The sequence below is a fragment of the Phyllopteryx taeniolatus genome, chromosome 12 (assembly GCF_024500385.1).
Source record: "Phyllopteryx taeniolatus isolate TA_2022b chromosome 12, UOR_Ptae_1.2, whole genome shotgun sequence".
Lineage (NCBI taxonomy): Eukaryota > Metazoa > Chordata > Actinopteri > Syngnathiformes > Syngnathidae > Phyllopteryx > Phyllopteryx taeniolatus.
Window position 1 is genome coordinate 2745684 of NC_084513.1, and position 15708 is coordinate 2761391.

Sequence of the window (15708 nt, forward strand, 5' to 3'; positions counted from 1 at the left end):
CTCGCCCAGAGTCAGCTAAAGATGGGCGCTAGTAGGCCCGCGACCCTCGTGAGGATAAGTACGGAAAATGGAAGGATGAAGGAATTTAAAATACATTGCTCCCTCATTCCTCTATTAACGCTTATGTGGAACTCCATCACAACCTACTGGTGAATTCAGGTAATGACATCATCATCAAAACCGGAAGAAATCTTTATTCATCCTCCCAAAACGTCAATTAATCCCAATCAGCTTTCAAACCAAAATCAAAACAAAAAGATTAGTTATTTCACAGTTGGAGGCAGCATCGCACTTTTGTGGAACACAAAAGACTGACCAAAAAAACTAAATAAAAAAAAAAAAAACTTTTAGATTAAACCATGATGAAAAAAATGTGTAGCATTTGGAAACTTTCTCCAGTCAGGAAGAGGAATAATTTCTTCATTGAAGCAAAAAGAGGCACCAGAGGGAGTGCAAAACTCTTTACAAACTAAACCATAAAACATTTTTTTTATTTTTACAGTTTTGCACTGTATATTTCCTACGTTATTCACATGTCAACATGATGATTCTTCTGCAATGAACAAAACAAATTGGAACAAAAGACCGTGTAAAAGAGTACAGAGCCTTGGAAGCCTAAAGGGGAAGCAAATACCCCTTAAAACCTCTGCAAGCTGCAAACGTACTGTTAACTGTATAAAAGGTCTATGAGCAAATGTCCCTGGACTTGTATGATTTATGACAAAACCAAACTGACTCCGGCACCCATTTCTTTTATACAGCCTATAATCTTAAATAAACCTGACAATGTGGTTTGGATAAAAAAAAAAAAAGGGGGGGGCACAAAAAAGAACCTTGAAATGTAAAAACAAATCAATTCGAGACATCCTGAGTCGGGAAAACAAAACAAACATAAATAGACTGTGGCCAGAAAAGTGGTGCAGGTCACGCTCGTTCTGCTGCTGCTGCTGTTATTGTTGTAGTTTGCGTGTTGTTTGTCATCTACATGTCAGTCCAAGCAGCATGGAGTGGCACGTTAGTAGCCTTGTAGTCCATTGTACACCTTCTGTATGGAGCCTTGCTTCAACAGGTTACGAACACCTGCAGAAGGATAGAAGTCATTCAGGAGGAAATGGTAGTGATGGCGAGATGAAGCTTCATGAAACATCGTAACCAAATATTGTGTCGACGTGAAATACTAAAATATTGTTTGAATGTATTCTGTGTGCGTAACTGTTTCCAAAATGGTAGCAATCATATACAGGCACAGCTAAAAAAAAATTGAATATGGTAGAAAACTCAATTGATTTCAGTACTCATACATATAGAGTCAATAAACACTTCCCTTTGTTTCATAATAGTTTGGTACATTATGTTCTAGTTTCTAGAGATGGTGAATTTGAAGATGTCATTTGCTTTAAGCATCAAAATGATACATGAATAAAAAAATAAAAATCATGAAATATTTCACTGTGTGTGGTGCATCTCCAGAATATGATTTTCACTTTTTGAATTGAACTACTTAACTAAATTAAGCTTTTGTCACTTATAATTTATTGAGATGTACCAGTATGGCAGCTTGTGCAATGTGTTTGTCAACTTTGGAGAATGGTATAAACCCACATTTTCACGGAGCTGCTTGACGGGTTTGCATTGCTGTGTCAAAGAGTCACACAACGCGCCAAATTCTGAACCACTTCCTGAAGCGGTCACGTGTTACAGTCGGGCAGCGAAGTCATCATTTCCCACCACTACCCCAAACGAAGCAAGCCTCGGTACGCGCCTCGCGGACACGCCCCCTTCATTACTCGACACACGCCTCAAAGACTCGGCACAACCCGTAACATCACTACTCAATGGGCTGTAGGCACACTCAAAAGGAGTGGTAGTTGCGTAGTAGTGGTTTGAACAATATGCAATGCTAATGCTACAACAACAGAGCTAAATTTGATGCTGGACCATTTTTAAACTGTACAACACTAAATGTACAGGAATACATATTCTGAATTTAGGTTTGCAATTGTAATTGGGAATCAATTTCTTTGGAAAATACCAATTTTATTCCAGAATTTATAGTGGTCAATTGAACTTCAGATAAAAATGTCGTAATCCGCTATATGTGAAACGTCACGTGACCTAACCCGGAAAACATATTAGCGGACTTCCTGTGTATGCTACGCTAATGGGCTTGACTACAGGTTGATGAGATTATGTTATGAATCCAAACTTGCTAATAAAAAAATATATCTTTTTGGCTGGTCTCTTTGGAACAAAGTTAAATACCATACATGTATATCATTTATTTATACAAATACGATATGATTTACGTAAAGACAAACGAAGCTTAAACATCGGCTATTGTCATGTTTGATGGCATCTTGTGTTAATAAAAATACATTTTAGACATTTAAAGTTCCTACGAGTGCTTTGTCCCCAGTCCCATTCCCCATCCACTCAAACGAGGAAGTGCTTCAACCTGTTTTGCAGATTGCAGAAGTACTGTAATTTCACACCTATAATGCGCATTTTAAAAAAAATCAATAGTGTGGATTATACATAGGTATAGGGGAAAAAACCCTCACATTTTATAAATGTATGCCGCCCTCTACAGGTTATGAAAAATCTGTACACTTCCATTCCAATATGCCACCGCCCCGTAGAGGTTATCAGAAAGGTGTACAATTTCATTCTCGTATGCCACCGAGAAGTTATTAAAAAAAAAGCGAAGCCTACACTTTCATTCCAATATGACAGGGGTACATATGACTGCATACATGTACAATTTTGCTCATAAGTTTACATACAAAGGCAGAATGAAATTATTATTTTATTTTATAATAACAACCATTATTAATTTATTCATGGTTATGTTTTGTTTACTGACAATGCTTTTCTGAAATGCTTGACAGTTTAATTTGAAACTCATTCAAATAAAATTGTGTGTGTTTCACCTGGTCCTTCATGTTTTCTTTCAAGAATTACAAATTCTGCCTGGGTAATCAAACATATGAGTACAACTGTGCGTTTTCTCATTCACTAAATAAAAGTAGGGCTGTGAATTTCAAAATAAGAGCAAGTAAATAAAAAGAAAGTATGTGTTCAAATAAAGTGCTTAACTTCAGAATAATACTTTTAAAAAACAAACAAAATACTTCATGTTTTGATCATATAGGTGGAGGCAAAAACATGCATTATACATAGGTTGAAGGTTTTTAAGGTCAACTTTGGGGGTGCGTGTCATACATGGGTGCGCATTATACACGAGAAATTACGGTAATTAAGTCGCGCATATACCGGCTTGGTAATAACCTAAACATTTTTTAGGTTATTACCAAACATGTCTCTGTACTGGTTAATAAGCCAAAATTATTTAGGTTATTACCAAACATGTCTCTGTACTGGTTAATAAGCCAAAATGTAGGTTTCTATTCGAAAAAAACATCAGTATTGCTATTGATGAATTTTGAAATCCAGTTATAACAAATACAAAACTGAAAAAAAATAAAATAAATAGTAACGCACAATTATTTGAGGCGGCACGTTGGACAACTGGTTAGCAAATGTGCCTCACAGATCTGAGGAACCAGGTTCAACTCTGCCCTCGCCTGTGTGGAGTTTGCATGTTCTCCCTGTGCCTGCATGAGTTTATTCTGGGTACGCCGGTTTCCTCCCACATCCCAAAAACATGCACGGTAGGTTAATTGAAGACTCTAAATTGCCCGTAGGTGTAAATGTGAGTGTGAATGGTTGTTTGTTTATATGTGCCCTGCGATTGGCTGGCGACCAGTGTGACATTCATCGCACACCAACTCGCTCAAAGATAGCTGGGATAGGCTGACGCTAGTGAGGCTAAGCAGTATGGAAAATGGATGGATAACCATTTGATTAAAAAGTCATATTTTAGTTATTCACTACAAATAATTAATTAAAAAAAATACCTTTAGTGTTTGAATGTTATGCTTGCTCTAGTAAGCGGGCTCAAATTTAAAATTAGAAGTTGGTGAATTCCATATCACTGCTCAAAATGGTAAATGAGAACTCGGAATTAAAAGGGTCCGCATTAAAGCACTCAGTGATACTGCATGCTCTGTTTAAGCCTTTTTTATTGTACTCCCAAAAAAGTATTGGTTAGGCCTTCATCTTGATTTTAAAAGAGAAGGCCACACGCATCAACTTTGATTTGAACTTTCACTCACTCACCATTTTTCTGCTTTTCATCCAGCTGCGTCTGGGGGAACTCCACGTCAAAGGTGATGATGAGCGACCCACGAATGTTGATGTTGTCGAAGTTGGGCAAGCCCTCGCCTTTCTTCCACATCCTGGCGCCGGGCTTGGTCACCTTGTCCCGCACGATGTGCACCTAACGGACAGAAGAACACACGTGCAGCACTCTGACAGCACCTTCAAAAGATGGTGTGCATGATGGACAGTACCTTGTGTCCGTCCAAATGAACGATGTCCATCTCAAAGCCGACCAGCGCCTCCACCAGAGAGATGGTGACGTTGGTGTACAAATCATCCCCTCTGCGCTCAAATACGCGATGTCTACAAAAGACGAACGTCTCCTCAGTGTCATGTTCACATGCATCTTTTCAGCAAAATCTCTGTCAGAAGTTGTAAACAAAGTTGGCTCGTACTTTAGCACTTTAATGCGGAAACGCAGATCTCCAGGCTCTCCGTCGATGTGGGGCTCCCCTGTGGAAGCACAATGCGATATATGTGAATAAAACACTTATTTTGAAATACATCAAGTAATCATTAAATTTCCCCTCACAGGATGAAGAAAGTATCTATCCATCTGTCTAAAACAGCCAGCAAGTCAAGCACCAGAAATGTACAGCAGTCACAGAACTGCGACTTATTTTTGGGGAAAACTAAAAGCAGCGTCTACTCTACTACGATTGGGAAAGGTAAAATATATTAGTAACTGTCATACAAGTTTATAGACTGCTTGGTAGAAACCCACCTACCTTGGTGCCAAGATACTGTTGAAGTGAGTTGAGGAGCTTCATTTAGACAAAAGTAGTCATTTGCTGCCATCTTGTGGCATCTATAGGCAATTACAGTGCAAACCATCCGGGGAGGTGTCAATTACTCTGTGATTACCAACGTGACAACTGGCTGCCATCTCTGTGTAATTTTCTCAAAAACATGGAATGAACACTTCAAAGGCTTAAAAAAAATTAAAAAAAATCCTCCATAAGTACAGTCAGGAAAAATCAATTGATTAATAAAGTGCATGCCCTATTCTACTGGCCACACGGCTCTTGTGGCAAATGTTCCAATTTGCGCTATTTAAGTTGAGTTTTTAGGGCAAGTGACATCGTTTGCAACACTTCGGTAATTTTGACAGGTTGAGTTGGAAAATCCGTCAGAATTTTTTTATAGATTAATTTTTTATTATAGATTCCACATTCCCAGAGGCCAAACCACTACTATTATTGAAATGAAGCTCCTCGTTTCACTTTAACATAGTTACTCGACACCAAGATGCCACAAGACAGTACGAAAATAATACTTTTATTGCTTTTGCCTGAGCACAAAAATTGTGAATAGTTTTTTTAGTGAATAAGCAGATAGGTTTGCCAAAAAATATTGAAAATAGGTGAATTTGCAAATGAACCACGACTATGCGGAGGTTCAACTGTACTTCTGAATTCAGTGTTGTTGTTGTTTTTTTTTTTTTAGCCGAACCACAAAGACAGCATATTTTTGTTGTTTTTCAAATAACAATATATCTCATAAAGTGACAACGGAAGCTTACCTTCCCCAATGAAGGGGTACTCCATCTCATCTCTCACCCCTTGTTCAATTTCCACCTCCAGTGTTCTCTCCTCGTTCACCAACCTGGCGTGATCAAGCAAATGACACAAAGCAATGCTCCATTGAGAGTACATCGAAGGGTTGCGATAAATAAGAATAAAAAAAAGAAACAGGGACTCACTTGACGTTGGGACATTCATCGCACACCATCTCTTGGGTCATCTGGAAGCGGCCTGGGCCGAGCTGCGTAGTCCTCATCTCTGGTCGGCAGTTGCATTTCCTCTTCCCGGACGCCTCTTTGGCTACGGGCTTGTTCCGTACCACCTAGTGCGCAAAAATAAAAGGATGTTAAATAAGAAGCGGCAGTTTCTTACATTAAAAAAAGAAAAAAATCAACTACTGCAGTTGTTGAAGATGCTCATCTGTTTGCCGACTACTGTTGAGGTGCCCCTGAGCAAGCCACATAACTGACCCCTTAGCACAAGAGGTCCAGCACTGGTTGTATACCCATTCAATCTGACATCAGTACTTGAGTTTCTGCATACATTTGATCTGGTTCTCTGTATGGTGCTCCGTGGAACATTAAAAAATATACATGGGAGTGCAAGTTGAATTTCCATTTGAAGAATTAGCCATCTATCAACCTTTCATAGGGTCACAGGTGAGTTGGAGCCTATTCCATGCCAGCTAACTTGGGGCGAGAGACAAGGTACATCCCGGGCTTGTTCGGTAGCCAATCGCAGGCCGCACAGTGGTGGAGGATCAAGTCAAGGTTCTATTGGCTGCATTGTTTCTAGTATGTTTACTTGGATGCATGTGAGAGAATTAATTGTTGAAATATTTGCAGATTTATTAAAAATGAAATATCACACAGTTTTCAGACACTTTACACTCATATTTAACTTGGGTGCTGTCCATTTCTTCTTATCATCCTTGAGATGGTTCTACACCTTCATTGGAGTCCAGCTGTGTTTGATTATACGGACTTGATTAGGAAAGCCACACACCTGTCTATATAAGACCTTACAGCTCACAGTGCATGTCAGAGTAAATGAGAATCAGGAGGTCAAAGGAACTGCCTGAAGAGCTCAGAGACAGAATTGTGGCAAGGCACAGATCTGGCCAAGGTTACAAAAACGATTCTGTTGCACTTAAGTTTCCTAAGAGCACAGTGGCCTCCATAATCCTTAAATGGAAGACGTTTGGGACGACCAGAACCCTTCTTAGAGCTGGCCGTCCGGTTAAACTGAGCAATCGGGAAGAAGAGCCTTGGTGAGAGAGGTAAAGAAGAACCCAAAGATCACTGTGGCTAAGCTCCAGAGATGCAGTCGGGAGATGGGAGAAAGTTCTAGAAAGTCAACCATCACTGCAGCCCTCCACCAGTCGGGGCTTTACGGCAGAGTGGCACGACTGAAGCCTCTCCTCAGTGCAAGACACATGAAAACCCGCATGGAGTTTGCTATAAAACACCTGAAGGATTCCAAGATTGTGAGAAATAAGATTATCTGGTCTGATAAGACCAAGATAGAACTTTTTGGCCTTTTAATTCTAAGCGGTATATGTGAAGAAAACCAGGCACTGCTCGTCAACTCTCCAATCCAGTCCCAACAGTGAAGCATGGTGGTGGCAGAATCATGTTGTGGGTGTGTTTTTCAGCTGCAGGGACGGGGAGACTGGTTGCAATCAAAGGAGAGATGAATGCGGCCAATTACAAGGATATCCTGGATGAAAACCTTCTCCAGAGTCCTCAGGACCTCAGACTGGGCCGAAGGTTCACCTTCAAAAAAGACAATGACCCTAAGCACACAGCTAAAATACCGAAGGAGTGGCTTCAGAACAACTCCGTAACTGTTCTTCATGGCCCAGCCACAGCCCTGACTTACAAGACAATGACTCTAAGAGACCTGAAACTGGCTGTCCACCAACGTTCACCATCCAACCTGACAGAACTGGAGAGGATCTGCAAGGAGGAATGGCAAATCCCCCAAATCTAGGTGTGAAAAACTTGTTGCATCATTCCCAAAAAGACTTATGGCTGTATTAGCTCAAAAAGGTGGTTCTACTAAATACTGAGCAAAGGTCTGAATATTTATGGCTGCTTGATATTTTAGTTTTTCTTTGTTAATAAAACTGCAAAAATTTCAACAATTCCATTTTTGTCTCTCAATATGTGGTGCTGTGTGTACATTGAGGGGAAAAAATTAACTTAAGTTATTTTACCAAATGGCTGCAACATAAAGAGTGAAAATTTTAAGTGCATCTGAATACTTTCCGTACCCACCGTATATTTAAATTTGTGTGTTTTTGTCATGTTATTAGATAAATATTGATTCTAAACTGCTCAAACTGTTGTATGCGGCACAGTTATATTGCATTCATTGCTTCTATAATTGTGATGTGATAGTAGTTGTATTATAGGTGGATTAAATTGGATAAATCCACACTGATGAAGGCCCACGTACCAAATGCACGGCCTGCCACTGTGGGCACATATAGACAACAAACCATTCACCATTAAGGACAATTTCGAGTCTTCAATGAACCTGACATGCTTGTTTTTAGAATGTGGGACGAAGGCCGAGCATCCTGAGAAAACCTCCACAAGCACTGTGAGAACATGCAAACTCCACACAGGAAGTTCAACTCACCTCCACAAAGTTCCCAGAGTAAACCTCTTGGAGCGTGACCTCCAAGTCAAGTACAATGTCATTTCCTCTGGGGATGTTTCGGTCCTGCTGCTGTCGGTTGCCTCCGAACATGAAACCAAAGTCGCCAAAGAAACTACAAAGCAGGACAGAACAATGAATATAGGAATTGTAACCCTAAACTGTAATATATATCACCAGTCGTACAACTTGAAGTCGACCGCAATTTTCACGAACAATATGCCTCATAGGGTACACAAAAAAAGTGTGATAACCATACCTGAAAAAGTCAAAAGCGCCAAAAGGTCATACAATTTGAAATTTGAGTAAGATTTTAGAGACTAATATACCTCTAAGGTGACACAAAGCCCATTCCTTTTCTTTGGCTTTCTTTGTGTTTTTGTTTTGTCACCGCAGAAGGAAGGGTGCCAGCGATAGAAAAGAGGACAAGTGGTATGATGAAAAGGTTTTGACAGTGCCAGTTTGACCCCAGACTGGATTATTTTTGTTCACTATGGGAGAATAATGTGACAACAAATCTGAACTCAACCAACTCTGTAAAACAGATTGTGTTTGAATTTAAGCGGGGCACACGTACTGATAATCAGGCCAAATTTGAGCACCCCCCTCCCCCTCTTCCGAAAGTTAGCAAATAATTCATGGAGGTCTCTGAAAGATTATCCTGATTGATTATGGTGTGTTGTAATGTGCATTAACAATGACTTTCTCCATGATCTGCTCTGGGATTGTGGCTGACATTTTTCAAAACAGTAAACATGTATTACTGCTGTATTATATTGCTTATTCCACTCTAACAAATGTGTCATAAAAATGTTTTTTTAAATGTGGTGCTTAGTCCTATTTTGTGGGATTTCTCAACAACCGTTTGTTTTGTCTTATTTGGTGTATTAGGTTACATAAAGATTCAAACAATGAGCTGCATTATTGTGTGATTTGTGGTACAAGTAGCATTTATGAAAACAAAATGAGCAACATAAAATTAATTGTATCGAGTAAAGAATTCAAACAATTCAAACTTTCAAACAAGATTAAGTAGAATTTACTTAAAATGTCAAAAGGTAGACATATTTACTTAATGTTTTCTTAAGGTTGACAAGCTCACAACTCCCCCGAATTAGATAGCTCCAGAACTCCGAACAGCAGATAAATGCAATGAATTTGCTTATTATAGTGAAAAAATACAATCCAACAGGTTAAATATCAGCACAAATCAGCAAAATGATAAAATTATGCATACAAATGATACATCTGAAGCCACCCAGAAAAAACTCTATTACCACGTCAGAATTTGATACAGTTGACCAAAAAAACTATAGAGAAAACAGTTCAGCAGCTGAAATCATCTCTCAGCTGTCTTGACTCAATACCATCTGACTTATTGCGAAGTCTGTGCTATCCTGATTTGCAGCAAATAATCAATTGCTCACTGCAGTCAGGCAAATTTCCTAAAGCTCTTAAAGCAGCTGCCATTAAGCCTCTTCTAAAAATTAGAAGAGGCTTAATGGACGGACGCTTCCGTGTTAGCAAGCTATTGACCCATCTCAAATCTCCCTTTCATAGACAAGATTGTTGAGAAAGTTATTTTTAATCAACTCAGCAATTTCTTGAACTTAAATGGACTTTTTGAAAAATTTCAAATTAGGTTTCCAAACTCACAGTACAAAATCTGCTTTTATCAAAGTGCTAAATGATATAAGGTTGAATACCGACTCTGAAAAGCTGTCAATTCTGGTCTTGTTGGATCTCAGTGCAGCTTTTTATACGGTAGATCATAACATACTGCTGAACAGGTTGGAAATGTTGGTAGGACTAAATTGAACAGTCCTTAAATAGTTCAGGTCCTACCTGGAGGAAAGGAGTTCTTTTGTAACCTTGGTAGTGTTCAATCTCATCGAATGGCAATGACCTATGGGGTCCCTCAAGACGCAGTTCTTGGACTTCTCCTATTCAGCCTGTATATGCTACCCTTCGGTCAAATTCTTCAGAACCTTAATGTTGACTATCACAGCTTTGCAGATGATACACAGTTATATCTAGCAGTGTCGCCTTTTGACTATAGTTCAATTGTCACTGTCTAAAACAGATAACTGGATGAGCCAAAACTTTCTTCAATTAAACCACAACAAAAACTGTTTTGTTGTGGTTTAATTAACTGATAATTGTTTTTGGCAATAAAGAAAAGAGGATTGCAGTTAGTAAAAACCTAGAGTCACCGTCTTGAAAAAACAAAGACAAAGTCTGAAACCTTGTTGTACTGATAGATTCCGACCTGACTTTCAACAGTCATATCAAATCAGTTACTGAAACTGCCTTCTACCAGCCGAAGAACATATCCAGAGTGAAGGCTTCCATGTGCCAAGCAGACCAGCGGACGCTCATCCATGCTTTTAAGTAGATTTGACCATTGTAATGCTCTTCTGCAGCTCAATGGAGGGCACATGCCAGTGCAAACTGTAGGCCGGTCACAAGCCCGGATAAATGTAGAGGGTTACGTCAGGAAGGGCATCCGGCTTAAAACTTTGCCAAACAAATATGAGCGTTCGTCTAAAGCAGGGGTGTCAAACTCATTTTTGTTACGGGCCAGTTATGACTTCCCTTGGAGGGCCGTATGACTGTGGACCCATATAAATGAAAGATTACCTCATATACTGTAATTACAGTATACACAACACATTGATGAAGAACCAGTTTTAAAATCAGAAGCTTATAAAAAAAGTTTTTCAACTATTACATTTCTTTTCAAAGGGGGATTGGTAACAAAGAAATGCTTGCAAACATCTCAATGGTATTACACCAGAACACAATTAGCAATTTTGATTTGCTTTCACAGGCCACATAAAATGATGTGGCAGGCCGGATATGGCCCCTGGGCCACCAGTTTGACACCTGTGGTCTAAAGAATTCCATACTGGATCGGTCGTGACCCGGTTTAACAACGTCTGCCCCGGCACCGTTAACCTGCAGGCCGTCAGTGGAAATTCAGCTACTGTGGGTCGAAGACGAAGGAGAGGTGGAAAGCAGGTTCTTAAGCAGAAAGAGAAGAGGAAAGCACACAGCCTAGAATTGTATGTGGGGACTTTGAATGTTGGGACTATGACAGGAAAATCTCAGGAGTTGGTTGACATGATGATTAAGAGAAAGGTTGATACATTGTGTGTCCAGGAGATCAGGTGGAAAGGCAGTAAGGCTAGTAGTTCAGGGGCAGGGCTTAAATTATGTTACCATGGTTTATAGGGGAAGAGAAATGGAGTAGGATTTATTTTAAAGGAAGAGTAAGCGAAGAATGTCTTGGAGGTGACAAGAGCATCATTGAGTGATGAAGCTGAAACTTGAAATTGAGGGTGTTATGTATAATGTGATTAGCGGCTATGCCCCACAGGTAGGATGTGACCGAGAGGTGAAAGAGAAATTCTGGAAGGAGCTAGATGAAGTAGTTATGAGCATTCCAGAGAGAGAGTCGTGATTGGTGCAGATTGTAATGGACATGTTAGTGAAGGAAACAGGGGTGATGAAGAAGTAATGGATGAGTACAGCATCCAGGAAAGGAACTTGGAGGGACAGATGGTGGTAGACTTTGCAAAAAGGATGCAAATGGCTGTAGTGAACACTTTTTCCCCCCAGAAGAGGCAGGAACATAGGGTGACCTACAAGAGCGGAGGGAGAAGCACGGAGGTTGATTACATCTTGTGCAGACGATGTAATCTGAAGGAGGTTCCCGACTGTAAGGTAGTGGTAAGGGAGAGTGTGGCTTGACAGCAAAGGATGGTGGTGTGTAAGATGACTCTGGTGGTGGGGAGGAAGTTTAAAAAGACAAAGGCAGAGCAGAGAACCATGTGGTGGAAGCTGAGAAAGGAAGAGTGTTGCATGGCTTTTCGGGAAGAGGTGAGACAGGCTCTTGGAGGACAGGAGGAGCTTTCAGAAGACTGGACCACTAGAGCCAAGGTGATCAGAGAGACAGGCAGGAGAGTACTTAGTCTATCTTCTGGCAGGAAAGGAGACTTTGTGGTGGAAGCTCAAAGTACAGGAAATCATACAAGGAAAGAGGTTCGCTAAGAAGAAGTGGGACACAGAGGACTGTGGAGAGGAGAAAGGAATAAGTTGAGATGCGACATAGGGAAAAGGTAGAGGTGGCAAAGGCCAAACAAGAGGCATATGATGACTTGTATGCCTGGTTGGAAACTAAAGAAGGAGAAAGGGATCTATACAGGTTGGCCAGACAGAGGGACCGGAGATGGGAAGGATGTGCAGCAGGTTAGGGTGATTAAGGATAGAAATGGAAATGTGTTGACTGGTGCCAATAGTGTGCTGGACAGATGGAAAGAATACTTTGAGGAGTTAATGAATGAGGAAAATGAGAGAGAATGAAGAGTAGAAGAGGCAAGTGTGGTGGACCAGGAAGTGGCAATGATTAGTAAGGGGGAAGTTAGAAAGGAGTTAAAGAGGATTAAAAATGGAAAGGCGGTTGGTCCTGATGACATTCCTGTGGAGGTATGGAAGCATCTAGGAGAGGTGGCTGTGGGGTTTTTGACTAGCTTGTTCAACAGAATTCTAGCGGGTGAGAAGATGCCTGAAGAATGGAGGAAAAGTGTGCTGGTGACCATTTTTAAGAACAAGGGTGATGTGCAGAGCTGTGGGAACTATAGAGGAATACAGTTGATGAGCCACACAATGAAGTTATGGGAAAGAGTAGTGGAGGCTAGACTCAGGACAGAAGTGAGCATTTGCGAGCAACAGTATGGTTTCATGCCTAGAAAGAGTACCACAGATGCATTATTTGCCATGAGGATGTTGATGGAAAAGTCCAGATAAGGTCAGAAGGAGCTACACTGCGTCTTTGTGGATCTAGAGAAAGCCAATGACACAGTACCCAGAGAGGAACTGTAGTACTGCATGTGGAAGTCTGGAGTGGCAGAGAAGTATGTTAGGTGGAGGTGGAACTGCATCAGGGATCAGCCCTGAGTCCCTTCCTGTTTGCAGTGGTGATGGATAGGCTGACAGATGAGGTTAGACTGGAATCCCCGTGGACCATGATGTTTGCAGATGACATTGTGATCTGGAGTGAAAGGAGGGAGCAGGTGGAGGAACAGTTAGAAAGACTGAGGCATGCACTGGAAAGCAGAGGAATGAAGATGAGCCGAAGTAAGACAGAATATATGTGCATGAATGAGAAGGGTGGTGGGGGAAGAGTGAGGCTACAGGGAGAAGAGATAGCGAGGGTGGAGGACTTCAAATACTTGGGGTCAACAGTCCAGAGCAATGGTGAGTGTGGTCAGGAAGTGAAGAAGCGGTTCCAAGCAGGTTGGAACGGGTGGAGGAAGGTGTCAGGTGTGTTACGTGACAGAAGAGTCTACTGGGATGAAGGGCAAAGTTTATAAAACAGTGGTGATGCCAGCCATGATGTACGGATTAGCGACAGTGGCACTGAAGAGACAACAGGAAGCAGAGCTGGAGGGAATGAAGATGTTTAGGTTCACTCTAGGAGTGAGCAGGTTGGATAAAATTAGAAATGAGCTCATCAGTGATGAGGATGGCGCTGCCAGGCAAGAGAGGGAGAGGAAGACCAGAGAGAAGGTTGATGGATGTCGTGAGGGAAGACATGATGGCAGTTGGTGTTCGAGAGGAGGATGCAGGAGATAGGCTTACGTGGAAAAGGATGACACACTGTGGTGACCCCTAACGGGACAAGCCGAAAGGAAAAGAAGAAGAATGGTCTTTACATCAAATAAGGTTAGTGTTACCAGTAAGTACATGTTACTTGACACTGGCAAGTGAGTTTTACTTAAAATTACACCATTCAAATTTACTTTCAAAAAATGTGTGAATTGTTACAAAGTTTTTTGTTGTTGTTTTTTTTTCAGGGTACGTTGGTCATCTCGATTTTGTAAGATCGGTTAAGATGTTTCAAATCACTAAACAGTAGTCAAGAATCCATCAGCCTATTGTTTTTCACGTGTAAACAAGACCAACCTGGAGAAGATATCATTGTGTGAACTGTGGTGGCCTTCTTTCAGTCCATCTTCTCCATACGTGTCATACTGTTTCCTTTTCTCCTCATCAGACAGAACCTCCAAAATGAAACAGAGTACCAGTCACACACCACAGTAATGAACACCTTGTTAATTTAATATACCTCGTAGAATGTCCAACAAAACTGAGCATTATTATCTTAGTGAAGGCAGAATTTTTGATGATGCTCTTCTCATAACGCAGGTGTACCTGATGTTGTTGCCAGTGGTTCAACGTTAGTAACAATGCTATAAAGCTTTTGAAATGTATTTTAGAATATTTTACTATATTATAAACCTTTTTTTTTTTTTCAGTAATCAAAGCAGTGCGAACCAATTAACAGAATGAAGCACCTGCAATTCTGATCTCAAACTACCTTTTATTTAGGGGGGGGGGGGGGGTATTGTGCCAGCCAATCAGATGCAGCCACACGATGGAGTTGACCAATCACGACGAGCCTAATGTTTCCACCGGCAACCGACTAGCTCAGCGCACAAAAGCCCTGTGCCCGGGCTCTTCCGGGAGACAAAATCTTGACGCTTTGTATTGATTATCACTTCTGAAGCATATTCGGGAAATGTCTCGTACCTCGTATGCTGCGCCCAAGTCGGCGAATTTATCCTGAGCTTTGGGGTCGTCTTGGTTCCTGTCGGGGTGTAACTGGAGCGCTAGCTTCCTGTAGGCTTTCTTGATGTCCCTGATTGATGCACTCTTGCTCACCCCGAGGATCTTATAAAAATCTCGCCTACGGGAGAAAGATAATAAACTTCAAAACTATGACAAATGACCCGATAATCATCTTGTTGGTGCGAAAGGGCGAGTGAACAGGCTGGTTTGACAAGACAAAAGCACAGCTTTGCCTATATATACAGTTCTACTTCGCTCCATTTAACGGCAAAATTACATCAACACAGGGGGGAAAAAAATAAAATAAAAGAGAAAAACCAAAGTGCTTAAGCTGTTGTTCGCTCCAGCGGTTGAGCCAATCACAGTGGAACATGTGTACCAGCTGGCGATGCTGCGTCTGCGACCATTCCAGCGTCAACTTACCCTGCAAACACTGTACTGACAACCCAGAGGATCAAGCAGCACACGGTGCACAGGTTCATCCCTTTGGTAGCCATATATAAACCCCTAAATATATATTTATATATATATATATATGTGCAACGAAATGTTGAAATGAAGAGCCGGCTTCTTTTGACGGTTGGATCCAGCTGCCAGTCACAGCCGAGCCTTTTTCCGGCTTGTCAAGGAAGTCCCGCCTCCCGGCAAATGGCCCTCGGCCGCATTT

General features: G+C 41.1%; 1 protein-coding gene across 1 annotated transcript; it reads right to left on the reverse strand.

Annotated features, from left to right (window-relative positions):
- Window positions 1–174: 174 nt before the first annotated feature.
- dnajb11 (DnaJ heat shock protein family (Hsp40) member B11) lies at window positions 175–15670 on the reverse strand. The gene is made up of 10 exons (XM_061792889.1): window positions 15465–15670; window positions 15003–15159; window positions 14376–14473; window positions 8391–8523; window positions 5924–6066; window positions 5744–5826; window positions 4617–4674; window positions 4413–4524; window positions 4180–4339; window positions 175–1080 (listed from the first exon to the last, which is right to left on the reverse strand). Exons 1-10 carry the CDS (start codon window positions 15536–15538, stop codon window positions 1016–1018), a joined length of 1083 nt encoding a protein of 360 aa, XP_061648873.1. The 5' UTR covers window positions 15539–15670; the 3' UTR covers window positions 175–1015.
- Between the last annotated feature and the right edge of the window lie 38 nt (window positions 15671–15708).